General features: G+C 34.1%; 3 protein-coding genes across 6 annotated transcripts; 1 reads left to right on the top strand and 2 right to left on the bottom strand.

Moving 5' to 3' along the window:
* Positions 1–483: 483 nt before the first annotated feature.
* Positions 484–3,566, bottom strand: LOC119192929 (oxysterol-binding protein-related protein 11-like). Its single transcript, XM_037446660.1, has 5 exons — positions 3,301–3,566; positions 2,930–3,095; positions 2,340–2,437; positions 1,434–1,512; positions 484–1,133 (listed from the first exon to the last, which is right to left on the bottom strand). Exons 1-5 carry the CDS (start codon positions 3,480–3,482, stop codon positions 1,017–1,019), a joined length of 642 nt encoding a protein of 213 aa, XP_037302557.1. The 5' UTR covers positions 3,483–3,566; the 3' UTR covers positions 484–1,016.
* Positions 3,567–3,844: 278 nt separating this feature from the next.
* On the top strand, positions 3,845–10,576 carry LOC119192927 (aprataxin and PNK-like factor). 4 transcript variants are annotated; one of them, XR_005113784.1, is made up of 7 exons: positions 3,845–3,868; positions 5,604–5,681; positions 6,635–6,931; positions 7,990–8,185; positions 8,648–8,721; positions 9,366–9,550; positions 9,943–10,083. XR_005113784.1 is itself a non-coding variant. In XM_037446657.1 (7 exons), the coding sequence occupies exons 4-7, from the start codon at positions 8,112–8,114 to the stop codon at positions 10,205–10,207; spliced, it is 402 nt and encodes a 133-aa protein (XP_037302554.1). In that variant the 5' UTR covers positions 4,084–4,320; positions 5,604–5,681; positions 6,635–6,931; positions 7,990–8,111; the 3' UTR covers positions 10,208–10,576. The 4 variants fall into 4 exon arrangements, 3 of the variants coding, with proteins under 3 accessions (XP_037302554.1, XP_037302555.1, XP_037302553.1); XM_037446657.1 differs by lacking the exons at positions 3,845–3,868; positions 9,943–10,083 and adding exons at positions 4,084–4,320; positions 10,139–10,576; XM_037446658.1 differs by lacking the exon at positions 3,845–3,868 and adding an exon at positions 4,084–4,320.
* Positions 10,577–11,532: 956 nt separating this feature from the next.
* Positions 11,533–13,271, bottom strand: LOC119192928 (translin-associated protein X-like; the record flags this gene model as incomplete). The annotated part of the gene is given in 4 exon segments (XM_037446659.1): positions 11,533–12,070; positions 12,411–12,789; positions 12,791–12,833; positions 13,010–13,271. Coding segments are annotated over 4 exon segments (884 nt in total), but the record flags the coding sequence as incomplete, so codon positions are not given.
* Positions 13,272–13,843: the final 572 nt, after the last annotated feature.

Here is a 13,843-nt window from a genome sequence, read left to right as displayed (position 1 = left end):
TTTTCATACACATTATACAAGTACCTGATAAAATATAATTTCTATAATAATAACGGAACAACTATTTAGAATCTACGATTGTATGTCTGTTTATAACATACCGCATGTAAAGAGACAGAGGTTAAAAATCAAACTGTATATAGGTTGACTATAACATTTAAAAAAATCAGGAATTTCCAACGCAATATGAGATCAGAAAGGCAGGCAAGTTACAAGGAGCGTCACTGTAAACAAGTGTGCACTTTGTTATTCTGACGCGGCACTTTTACAAATTACATACTTTATATTATCTAGGTTCTTACAGGAATTTACGCCAACCGCAATGCAATGTCCGCATCGAATTGAGTCCGTGTTAACATTGATATATACTTCTATACAGTATAACATATTACTGCATGGTAATATGTTCGTCATTATGAGACATACAGTTGCTTTTTGATATTAGGCACTAGCTTGGCCTCCCGAAGTAGTCGAGTGGGCACACACATAACCATGATTACGCTGATGCCAAAAAATTCGTTCCGCAATTAGTACAGTACGGCCGCTCAGAGACACGATATCTACTCTCAATTCCTTGTCACGCACACAACGCTGGTCCCTATAATGAAGAATCACCACTTGTGGCTAGCTTCAGGGCAGTCATTACTTAGCCGCCGTACAATATTTATAAATTAAGTGTACACTATTGATAACTTATGTCCACACCTGTGTACTTTCATTTCGATTGAATGTTATCAAAATTTTAAGTAAAATAAGGCCAGTCAAGCAAATAAGTCACATGTAATGCTAACTTTACACCATCTATTTCAATGACAAAATATAATCAACTATTTATGTCCATAAATATATGTAAAATTAATTTGTAGCCCCAATTCAATAGGTTTTATCTACAAGTACTACTTTATTATTTTACAAATAACATTATATACAATATGTAAATTCTGTCGCATTACGGCACAATCAGCACAATGAAAAACACAAGTGTGGATATACATATATAGTACATATGGTAAAAGCTAGTGGTGGTCGCTGTCCGAATGTTTGCTGGACACACTAACGGTGGCGTATTGTTGCTGGCGGTGTAGTATGCCGAGGCATTGAAGGAGACACTGCATACTAGCTGCTGAGGTGGCCTGGAATATAATGGATATTTTAAGGGTGTAGTTAACAAATTAGATGATTGCTGGTGGATTAGAGTGGTCAAAAAGTTAGTGTTAACTGGTATTTGTGCAGTATTCTTAGGATAGGAACTATTTTAGTAGAGTTATTGGTTCATACTGAATTTATATGCAAACATACCACTTTAATCTACAAAGCAGATTATTGTGTAATTTTTTAATTAGTTTGATTGCAATAGCAATTTCCAAGTTTTCTGTACACAATTACAGCTCTATCTATTTGATCTTATAACACTTTAATATAATATAATTTACCTTTAAAAGCAATAAATCAGGATCTGTGTGTGGAAATGGTGAGTCTGAAGCTTCAATACTCCTGGCAAGAGCAGCATCACTGAAATAAAAAAGAGTATTATGTGTTTTATAATTAACTAGCGACCCGCCCGGCTTCGCACGGGTGCAATGCTGACTATTTAATGGATGTTATTATTATACATATAAACCTTTCTCTGGAATCACTGTAACTATTAAAAAAAACGCATCAAAATCCATTGCATAGTTTTAAAGATTTAAGCACACATAGGGACAGAGAATGCGACTTTATTTTATACTATGCAGTGATGGACAGAGTGTGTGTGGGACTCCCATTGTGCCTTTACTAGTATGATGTTAGAATCAATTTACAATTGACTGTCTTGGTGGCATACTTTTTACGGTACTAGTGGAGTGCTGAGGTCTTGGGTTAATTCCCCAGGTCAGACAGTGATATTGGGTTTTTCAACTTAGTATTAGCCTGAAACCTGCGATTTGTGTATTTGGCGGTATGGCCTGTTGTTTTCACAAGACATTTTTAAATCTTGCAATGTTTCTAAGATTTTTATGAACTAAAACATCCTCTTATATATCTTGTATATTGTATATGACAATTCACAATCATCTTGAATGCCAACTGCAGATTAAACACAAAAACTACTGTACCAATTGAAAATGGCCTTAATACAGGCGGAGTCACAAGCTTGTTAATCCAAATCCTTATGTAAAAAACAATTTTCAATCATTCATCTAATCAGATTTTTGATTATCTGAATTCCTTATGACAAATAATACCCTTTTCTTTTTCTTTAATACCTTTTATCATGGCTATCGAAGTCTGCATTGTAATTAAATTCCTATTACTTGAACATTAAGTATTAAAGTTTCTTCAAAATTTATAATACATACCTCAATTCAGTGGCTTGTAACTGCTGTCTAGCTGAAGCCATTGCATCATGTACTGCCAACTGTTCTCTTGGTTGTAATGGTGGGTTTGCACCCATTGCCTGCAATATTTTGAAGTCTTAATATTAACAGTATCTCTTTAGAATTAGTTTTTGTAGATGAACACTGTACTGTACACTTACATAATGTAAAACAAAGCCTTCCACCATTTTTGTCTGTTTGGAAACTTTGAAACTGATAAACTCAAAAACTAACAAACCAATTTCTGTTAAATTTTGTATGGAGATAATTCAAAACCTTGGGATGGCCTTATACTGCTTTTCATTCTGGACATTATCTTCAAAAAAACCATCTTTATACTGGGAGTACTAAGTTGAGAGCAAAAGCTAGTTTTATATCAATACAAGACAAGTCAACATTCATCACAACAACATCTGTGTGATTTACCTAAGTGCGGTGTTTTATAATTAAAGGTGGTTGGCGACATTGCTATTTAATATGAACAGAAACAGTTCTACCTATTAGACAATGTAGTGCTAAGTATTCTGCTTACTTTACCACTCAGTGTATAAGACATTGTTTATAAAACATACTTTAGTGTGTATTTCGGCGATTGCTCTTAACCCGTTGACCCACTCCTGCCGTGCCCGCGCGTCCGTCGCTCTTAGCTTCAGCATGTCTCCGGATGCGCAGTTTATTGTGAATGTGCGCGAGTCTTCGTCACTTGGACATATCACTGCAGCTGCTAGGTGTGCCTGGATAACATTTACACATATTCATATTATGCTAATATTTCGTTTTTTATTTTTATAGGCTTTAGAATACAGTTTGACTTTGCATCGATTTAGTGGGGTATTGTCCATGAAACAAAGCATTTTTTTATGAATCATTTATATGTCCGTTTATGTTATGCTCTATTAACTCAATATGAGTATTAAATGCTTAGTTGCTATATCACTTACTTCCCCTTGCAGGCTGTCCGGGCTGGATCGTGTCGCCAGGTCCATCAAACAAATAATATGACAAAACACCAGTCTCAGGATCCACTGCGAACCATCTCTGCTGCCAGCCTTTCATTACATTTGTGTATTTATACAGTTGTCCAGACAGAGGCCTGTTGGATCCCAGGCTGGTTGTCTTCATCATTATTTATAAAACTAAAATAGAAATGTTTACAAAATCGAAATCGAAAAATGGTTTTTATAATTTTGACAAGTGCTTATATGCGTTTTATTGCGCTATTGTTTCCATATATCTATCTAACTTTAAATAATATAAAATTTATTAGAATACCATATAAAGTATGATTTTTTTTATTACTTTTAATATCATTTATTAGGAAATTTATGAATTTAAAAATTCTGAATTATGGATAAATAAAACGTATTTCTACAAAGCATTAGACATAGACTTGACTTTCTAGGCTATTCTGTTCCATACTTCTTGGTTCCATAAATATATATTATAATTCTCTTTGGCATTATACTTCTTGGAGGTAAGAGTGAGGCGAGGCACGACAAAATAAGAAAATGGTATTGTTACTAAAAAATAGATACTTATATAATATGTATTTATAACATTAATTATTTCGAATCTAACTGTATCTAATAAATGAAAAGTAAGGTAAAAAACGTTCACTTTTCGGTAACCGTTGGTACCAAACAGTCAGTCATTCATTCCTAATCAATATCTGCATATATTGACGTATGTATTTTGACTAGGAATTTACTCTATAGTGAGCCCTATAGACAGGTTGAGACAGACTGAGATGTGCGCAGAGCGCAAATAAAAACGGGAAATTGTATATTGTTCAATTTCTTTATTGCGATAAAACTAAGTAAATTGTTTGTTATTCATGAAAATAAGTATTTAATTAAAGTACATAAAATGGTTTTTAAATTAGTGCGTGTCGACAGTACAGACCCATGTAAAATAAAATTGCCGGTGGGAAAACATGATATTGGGAGAGGCAAATTTCCCTTTCGTAAGTAAAATTGAGGTTTAATTTTACATTGATATGAATTCAGTTAATTCCATACTATTTTGTCTTTATTTTTCATTAAATTACCAACAGATAAAATAAATTTCTAAATGCGTATTACATGTTGTTTTCTGAAATTTCAATTCTTATTATATTTTAGTTCTAACATTTGATCTTTTTGCTATTATTCTTCGTGAGGATCATCATATCATTTGCTCGGCAAAGCGAGATGATGGTAGATTGCTGAACTTAGGTTCGATGATATCAATTAGACTGCCTCGGTAGCTTAATTGTATAATATGCGCGGTAGGGCAGAGCTCTGAGGCCTAGGTTCGAATCCCGTGTCGGGCAAAGTAATGTTTGGGTTTTTCTGCTCAGTATCAGAACGGAGTCTGGAATTTGTGCTCGATATGGCTGTAGGTTCGCCCCCTATCACATCATGGGACCTATCACACTTGGCGGAAAGTAGGTGCCCTAGTTGTGCTTCTTGCATTCTCTTCGGGGGGATAAATTCGTGTTGTGTGTGTTTCTGTCTGTGATATCAATGAAGTATATCCCTATATTGGAAGATTTCCCTAGTTGAACTTATAAACAAGTTTGAATAAGTTACGTTAGCTAATATTCTCTCATTACACACTTACCTTCTTTGGTCTCTGCACCACCTAAAGGTTGACTGGTAGAAAATCCCCTAGGCAGTAAGTCCACCTTTGTACTCTGTATATAAAGTGAATTAAATGAATAAAGTCTATATAAGCTATGTAAAAAGAGGCATAACAGTAGGTAGAATGGGTAAAATGTAAGGGCATCCGAATCCAAGGGGACTACAGCCCGGCTTTGGATCATGCAGACCCTAGGCCTTGAATCCTTCATGTGTTGGATTGAAGAGCTTAAGTGTGGCTGACTATCCCATTTCTGCCCCTATCTTGGGACTACGAAGATGTCTATTATTTCAAATTGCATTACAGAAAAAGGCTTCATCTGATAAATTTGCAACAAGCCTGAATAACATTATTATGTCAAAACACAATGTACGTGACCTATTTTATTAGATAAGACAGTAAACATCTGGTCCTTGATATAAAATGATATATATCATCAATGTTAATAGTCAAAGGGTTCTTTGTTTTTAATTTTTTATCTGTATTATGTGGTTTACATTATTTTTAGCCGACATACATACATAGGGTAGGCAGACTGTGGACTATTATTTTTATCCACTCTACAAAATAAATGAATCATCCTGAACTCTCAAGGGGTTAACATGTAATGTGCTTGTTTGATTTCAGGAAAATGAATATGACAACAAGGTCTCTAGGAACCATGCAGAACTATTGGTTACAGATGATGAGGTCACATTGACTGCGGTATGTTCATCCTTTGATTTTTTTACGCCGGCTGACCCAGAAAGTTATTGGAATATAATAACATCATAGCGGGCTTTAATCATGTGAATTAGCACATAATATTACAATACACTATAGCGTATTAACTATCCTGCTTCTATTTAATCCACTATCAATAACAAATGTTTAGGGAATCTACAAATATTACAATTAACACAACACCTTTCGAAACTCTTAAGTTTATTTTGACAAGCATATGAATTATTATTCACTTTTTTGACATCATATATTATGTTATATGTCCGGCCAATCATTTTGATGCGTTTATCTATATTATATTTATTTGTATTCACTGAAAATAGAATTATTTATGTAGGGGAATGCCCGCTATACATGGTTAATTAATAATATTAATTATCTTTTTATTTTTTTGTTGTTTAAAACTTTGTTCTGTACCAGTCCATGGTTAGGAATTTAACCATCACTTCAAGTTCATCCTATTTTATTGATGATGTGTGCGCAGTTGCGTATGTAATTATGACATTGTAAACAAAAGGCGTGAATAATAAAATTATGTAATTGACAACTGAGGACAAAAAGTTTCTTCTTCCAGTAAGAATCATTTAAGTTAGCTCACTTAAGGCCTATTTATCGTCACTGGTGAGGAGCGCGACGCGGCACTGACATTGTTTTATTAAAATATAGGTTTATATTGTCCCTTTTAATTTCCTGCCCGAGCTGGGTTTTTAGTTAATTATGCTTTGCTTGTTTTAATTTAACTTTTAGCACTAAATGTCTGTAAATGTCTAGTTATAGAAATAACACTTATATACTCGTATTTATTATTATTTTCACCTGTTATAATTGGAACTATTTCTGTCTATGTGACTAAAGTATTTTTTTTATGTGCATCTGCAAGGTCATGAGCTCTTGTGCTTAAACTGTGGTCATATTGTTTTGTATATTTTTTACAGTTACATTCCAACCCATGTTTTTATATGAAAAAGCAGCACAAAAGTGTCCAAGTCTTGAACAAAGACTCATGCATTGTGTTGGGTTGTGGTGACAAATTTGGCATTTTACCACATATCTACTGGTACGAGCTGATATTCTGTTCCCAACTGCCAGAGGATGCTGAAAGTGCCAAAGATAATAAGAAGGAAGGGAATCAGTGGAGAAAGAGGCTGACAACGAGGATTTGTCAAAGGAGGTTAATTTTGAACCAAATGAAACAGCGCAGGAAGGGGGACAGTCATCGCCTTCCACACTTGGTGAGTAACATTTGTTTTTATAGTCTTTGTAGCAAGCAGAAGGATGACTATGAAACATCATGTTTGATCTTTGTGTACACTATAGTGACAAAAGTTGGACATTTGTTTTTGTATTGTGGTATCAAAAGTCCTAATTGTTCATAAGTAAGCCATTAATTGTGTCATGAATAGTGTTATTATTATATCTTTACTTCTTCTTTTCAATGACTGATTGCAGTTCTGATTGATTATAATCTTAAATTTTAGTGCACTGAAATGTTTGCGCTATTTTTAATTTTGTAATCTACTGATAACGAAACGAATAATATTTTTATTTTGATATATTTATTTATTATTAGGTAGATAAAGAATACAGATATACCCATATAATACAACAAAATTAAATGTGATGATGGTAATAATAGTGTATGTGATAGTTATAAAATGTGTGTATGAGGCGGTTTAAGGACTCGCGTGCCTTCAAGTGTACCATTTGTTTACTTAATTGTACTTGACTATATACTATCGATAATCATAGAGATATGGGTATTGACTTATCGGATACTAGTCCACGTGTTATATATCGATGTTGAAAAAGTTCTTCAGTAGAATCTCCGAGTTGATTGGAAGTATGGTAAGTGCGATCTTAAATTGGGGCCATCTTCAAAGATTTAATATGGCTTTATTAATTAAAACAAAATATACTAGATTACCACGGTTCATAAATCTGCCATTCTTAAGAGGCAATATGATTTAGGTACATTCTGTATGTTATACATATAAAAAAATATTATAAAATATCGGTATGTGTAATTGTAATGTAATGCGGCAAATTACGTGTTTTGAAAAGAATAATTATCTTTTTGTACTTCTGTTTTTTGGTTAGTTTCAATAGGGTCCTTATTCACCTTTTTTAATAATTTACATAATTTATATATGTTATACATTATACATACTACATAAGCATAAATAACATTAATAATTTTCTTGTATTGTTAAGTTTTGGTTTTAATAATACATTATACTTTTGCTGTAATTACATATTATAAAAATATTTATTTATGTTTTCATAATAATAGAAAGAGATTCACCAACACAATTATATGAATGGAGGAAATCACCTTCGCATGATTGTGAGGAAAAGCCGAAGACCAGGATGAGAAAGCACAGTCTCCGTTAAAGCGGCCCATAAGCCCAAACAATGGAGATGGTGAAGAAATCAAAAAGGTCAAAACTGACGATGATAATGCTGACGAGGCTGGACCCAGTAATGGAGTAAGGTGTTTTTATATCAATTTGGTGTTATCTATTAACTCACTATTGTACTCACATGCATCATTATTCCTTACCAATTTATATTTCTATTTCGCGCTTTGTATGAACAGTTACCCGTATATTATCTGAATCAATTCAAAACTTCGTGATTCAAGGATCATAGATAAATATAATATAGGAACGTGTAATAGTATCTTGTCTCTCCCTTAATCGGCAGGTTGCCAAGATGCTAATAAAATTATACTTATTCTTAACTTTTATTGAAAATTAATAATGTATTTAAACATATCTGGAATATTATGTTATTCGCGTCAATGGTGGTGATTTAGTCATACTGACGAAACTCCCTTTAAATTAAGATTTTTAAATGATAACAGTGCATATTTTCGTATCTAATTCATATTATATCGGGATATTGTGTAAATTAAATAGATTATGTTTAATTTTTGCTTTTTGTTGCAGGCGTCGACAAGTGACGACAAGAACGATAATGGACCAGTGCGCGAGAGGTGCATGTATGGAGCTAGCTGTTATAGGTAAGTTGTAGAGCTGGTATTGATTCAATAAAGTCAAAATAAAAGCGTTAACTATTAAGTTCGCACTACAATACGATGTAAACTAGGAACGTAATATGAGTCGCAATAGGGTACCGGACTCATTTTTGTTCTTTACTATTATCAAACATATTTACATAATATAAATTATAACACAGAAGGAATTATTAAAATCCCGTAAAAATCAACAAGTTATAAGTCTTTGAATTTCGGTGGAAGGGGTAATTAACAAGAAACAGAAAAGAGACGAAATATCCACATGTGACGTCATCGGGAATTACGACGCGTGCGAAAAAAAGAGATGAAGCGATATCCCCACATCGCGCCCACTTCTGCACGTTACAATATTTTAAATATGAATTACTCGCTCATTTTATAACCAATTGTGATGCAATTTTCGCAGGAGTGCTTCTTTTTCGTATCATTAACCATTACATATAGAATAATGTACAAAATCAAGCATAGGCCGGTCCCCTATTGACGATAGCCAATTAATTTACTTTTGGCCTTTTAAATATAGGATATTAGACGGTATTATGTTTTAAGATTGTGTATAGATATCAAAACATTTTATATTAATTTAATGTGAGAAATAAAGTGTTATGTGTTTGTTCATGTGCGTGCAGGAAGAACCTGCAGCACAGGGCGCAGTACTCGCACCCGGCGGACGCGGACTGGCCGGCGGCCGAGCGGCGCGCGTGCGCGTTCGGCGCGGCGTGCCGGCGCCGCGACCCGCGCCACCGCCGCGACTGCGCGCACCCGCCCGCGCCCGCGCCGCCTCGGGACGCGCCGCTGCAGCGCGACGGACGAGGTAACGCACGCTTCATACTACTAATCGGCATTTTACCCTTTTCATTTTTAAATAAAAATAAACATATTATACAGTTTGAAGCTAAAATGGTGGATCATGTTAAATCTACTATGAATACTTGCTACGTGTATTTTAAATTCCAAACCAAGTTCATTTTGATCACAAAAGTTTTCGTACCCGAAAATTTTGCGAATAAAATAAAACTAATTTGTGATATTAATTTAATAATAATTTTGTATTTTTTTTCTGAGAGCCTTATTATTGTATTTTGGGGCCTTATAATATGATTTTATAAATTTGTTTTCTTTAAAATAACACTCAGAATTGTAATATTAACATGTATATTTTTATTTACAATTATTCCTTTCGGTAACCGTGTCTTTGTTCTACAGGTAGGCAATTTGTCGAGCGCTATGGAAACATATTCTACATAAACGCACACACTGTCAACTTCTACGACGATCACTTCCAAGTCGAGGACTCTGATGGCGACAGCGTCGACTACGATTATGAATTTTGAGCTTAAAACACCCGAGAATATGGTATAATTTGCGTTACATTATGAAGATTTATATTATTTTTAATCAGGTGAGAAAAAGAAAAAAGAAAAGTCGACGATTCGTCATCGTTGATAGTGACGACCAAAAGACAGCGTAAGACAGTGAAAATGGATGCGTGGAGTGATGACTCGGAGGTCGAGCAGGATCCTTACGCGACTGATGAGTCGGACGAGTGGCAGCCATCCAGCGACTTCACGGATACGCAGGCGTACACGTCTGATTGAAATTAATGTGGAGCGGCTCGTGATATTTGTAAATTTACTATAGTCTCACTATTACTGGTCTTCCTTGTGGTATACTCATGGCGAGGGTAGGGTAAACTATAAATTTATTTACAACATTCGTAGCTCCCCTGCCGTGCCTAGAACTGCCTTTTTTTAATAAACAACCAGAATTACTTTTTTCGGTCTATCTCAAAAATGGACCAATCAGAATAGCTTTTTTGACACGCCTACAAAAAAATAATGTTGATTGGTTCATTCTAAGTTTTAATATGTTAAGAATATTAGGAATGCAACGAGTCGGCCATTACTGTATGCAATTATTTTTTATATTTTTTATACAATAATAACTTTGTCGCCTTTATAATTTGAATGGGCTTTATGGGCGCATTTACGTACTATTGGTGTTAATTAGAATTTAAACATGAACAAGCCGTGGCTCGGCGAACAAAGTTTACTATAATTGAAGTTATTAAAGATTTATTTATGTTATTTCCAATTTATTTTATAGCTTTCATATATATTTTTTAATAATTAAAATTGTACTTCAAGTATTAGCTATATTTGAAGTATAATATTAATTTATTATTAATATTACTAATTCTGATCAAATCTATGAATTAAGCATTTTGTAGGGGGGTAAGACAGAATTCTTTTGACTTGGGCCATTCTATTGAATCGCTTGTAGCACAAGCTGATGCTAAAATAATGTCCTGCCGTGGCTTGGTATATTACTAGAGGCCTTTTACTTGTTGCATCCCTATTGAAAATCTAAGATACGTGATCACGCGACCTAAGCCGCGTCTTTTAGCTAGTAATTTATAATTGTTAGTTATGCCTACTTATCCAATTCACTATTTTAGCTGAATTAGCGAAATAAGTCGTTTATGTGGAACGAAACACCTGTTTGCGATATTATGACATGTAAAAGTTGTATGGTATCTTTGTAGGGTTTGTTTGGTGTTTGTATCATTGTTGAATGTTGAAATTACTTTTAGACAGTCCATTTATTTTCAGCTGCAATCAAAGCAAAAGTATAGCTTCATTACGTCCTCTATTACAACGACTAATTTCACTAATTTCGCTTTTTTATTATTGTAAGGTTTACAAACAGATAAATGTTATAATTTCTGAATGAAAATATTGTGGCATCGGAAAGTTTGTCCAATTTGGTAGTACTTCAAATAATATAGTACATGTGTTGCTTTCAAACACTTTATTTCCATCCAGCATCTAAGCTGCATTTTAGAGCAGCAAAAAATAGTAAGGCAAATAAACACATATTTTATGAAAGCTAATGCTGATTGCAATTACTACTATGAAATACGTATGTAAATCAGTTCAATTGATGCCTGGAAATAAGTTTGTTACAAAACTCAAAACAGAATCTTGTTCATGCTTTATATGTGCTTGGAAATCCCAAACCCTAACGGCCAGTAATTGGAATCCAACTTGCTGTATTTTGTCTTAAGAACTCATCATTTCAAATAGAAAACTGGATGTTGATTAATGAATAAATTGAATATATTAAAAATTCTTTTAATAAAATCCTTCATCATCAGAGTTGTTGCCCACTGTGTCCCAATCTGGGCCAGATTGGGGATGGCCCGCAAGCAACAGCTGTGGTGGTGCTTCGCCCCCTCTAATACGCAGCGCGTATACAGCTAGCTCCACTTTTGTGACGCTTTGTCGCATTGTGTTCACTTTGTGACCCAGATCGCGACCCATGCCAATTAGACCTGTAAATTTAATCAAATATGGTTATTTCATATAATATTACGTTTACAATAATTTAATTATAAACTTTTTCTTTTCACTTAACATGTTATTAACAATATCAATAGCTATTAATGTTTACTCTTAACTTATTGGAAAGTTAAAAGGATAAATTTACTTTTAAGTTGAGGAGCAATTAATTATCTCAACGGAATAAAACTGCTGGAGCAAGTTTTCTTTATAATTTAATGTTTTTATGAATTGACAATCAAGGAAACAATTGATTAGAAATCATGTATGAATTGTTATTTAATCCTCATAAAGAATATGACTACATTAGTTTTGATAACATTTAACACTTACCTATAAAGCTAGTGTAGAGATCTCTCAACAACTGGCAAAGAGTAAAGCATTCTTCACTGTCACCACTTGAGATACAGTTTATAGCGCGTCTCATCAACTCCCCAGTAAGGTCAGCTAGTCCCAAGAAGTAATCCAAATGTGGCAGCATTGTAACCACCTTCCGTTCTTCTCCTTCGTCATTTTCAACTTTATATTCAAACTCATTCTGGACTTCTGGATATGTGATTATTTTATTCTGACCCATCAGTGAGCAGAAAGTTCTAGCCTCTATGTACTCCTGAAAACCAGCAGTAACAGCCCTTGAGTGCAGGTGAGCTGGACTGTTCTCCAGTTCCAAAGCGATACCTTTAATGGGACCCTGGATTGGCTTGGGGTAAAGGGCGTTCTTCAGCCTCTGACACAGCAGTGGTGATTGCATCTTTGCTAAAATAGTGAAATGTATGAGAGTGGCAACAGAAAACATTTAGCTCTTTTATGAAATAAATGAGTCCTTAAATTACTAGTGCATTCATAATTGGAAAAATATATATTTAAGTTTATTGTTGACACCTGCTTTCTGCAACACCCTGTATGTTGCCTTATTATCTATTTATACTTACGTAACAGCTGAGTGTATCTGAAATATTATTCTTTTGCTCTCAATAGTGATGTCTCTGGACAGTTTATAGAGCCTTTCATGTCTGTCTTGGCGTTCATTCAGTCTTTTAGCTATGTCTTTAAACATCAACAGTATAGGACTATCCGGAGACACTGAGCTAGCTGTGTTCTTAGCAACGGCAGATATTGTGTGTTGGTTGCGATGGCGGTTGGCGCGGTATTTACCTAGAATAGCAGTTTCAATGATAAATATTTCAGAATAAACTTATTGGAGCAAATATTTTGTTGACACGTAAGTTTTTTTAGGGTAATATCAATGCTTTACATGTACGATTTCATATGTACAATTACTTTTATTAAGTTTTATCTAGGAACAAACAATATCTGAACGAGACCGGATTCGGAATAAATAAATTTAGAAAATTCAAAATTGGTGGAATTATTCTGTAATAAACATATGCTTCGGAATTTAAAATAAGTAACATCCTTATTAAAATTTTCTAATAGCGTTGTGAAATGTGTGAAACATACTGTAAAGTAATTGGTACTTTGTTCTGAACATTTGCCGGGCGCCTAACAGAATAATGTGATGATATACACTATAGAACATAAATGAAGAAAGATTACCTTTTTCCCGACATGATTTCGAGTCACAATCACGAATAATTAAATATATTTCGTAGAGAATGTTCTATTTAATAATAATGAAGCGTGTTGATCCAAAACACTTGATAGGGATGTTCGATGTTTAAATTAATACCTTTATGTCGATATTTCACAAATGTGGACACGATTTACGTCACGGTAAATTTCTTTTTATTAGTTTCATAGGAACC

This window comes from Manduca sexta, unplaced genomic scaffold, assembly GCF_014839805.1.
Source record: "Manduca sexta isolate Smith_Timp_Sample1 unplaced genomic scaffold, JHU_Msex_v1.0 HiC_scaffold_3380, whole genome shotgun sequence".
Classification (NCBI taxonomy): Eukaryota; Metazoa; Arthropoda; class Insecta; order Lepidoptera; family Sphingidae; genus Manduca; species Manduca sexta.
Note: the sequence above shows the minus strand (reverse complement) of the source record. Positions and strands in the feature narration are given on the sequence as shown.

Excerpts from the sequence above, each read along its gene's own strand:
- LOC119192929 (XM_037446660.1), bottom strand. The coding sequence starts at position 3,482 with ATGATGAAGACAACCAGCCTGGGATCCAACAGGCCTCTGTCTGGACAA. Across the intron at positions 2,438-2,929 it reads TCGCCGAAATACACACTAAA|GCAATGGGTGCAAACCCACC; the intron begins GTATGTTTTATA and ends AAAATATTGCAG. Across the intron at positions 1,513-2,339 it reads TTACAAGCCACTGAATTGAG|TGATGCTGCTCTTGCCAGGA; the intron begins GTATGTATTATA and ends TTTTTATTTCAG.
- LOC119192927 (XM_037446656.1), top strand. The coding sequence starts at position 4,291 with ATGATATTGGGAGAGGCAAATTTCCCTTTC. Across the intron at positions 4,321-5,603 it reads GAGAGGCAAATTTCCCTTTC|GAAAATGAATATGACAACAA; the intron begins GTAAGTAAAATT and ends GTTTGATTTCAG. Across the intron at positions 6,932-7,989 it reads GTCATCGCCTTCCACACTTG|AAAGAGATTCACCAACACAA; the intron begins GTGAGTAACATT and ends TCATAATAATAG.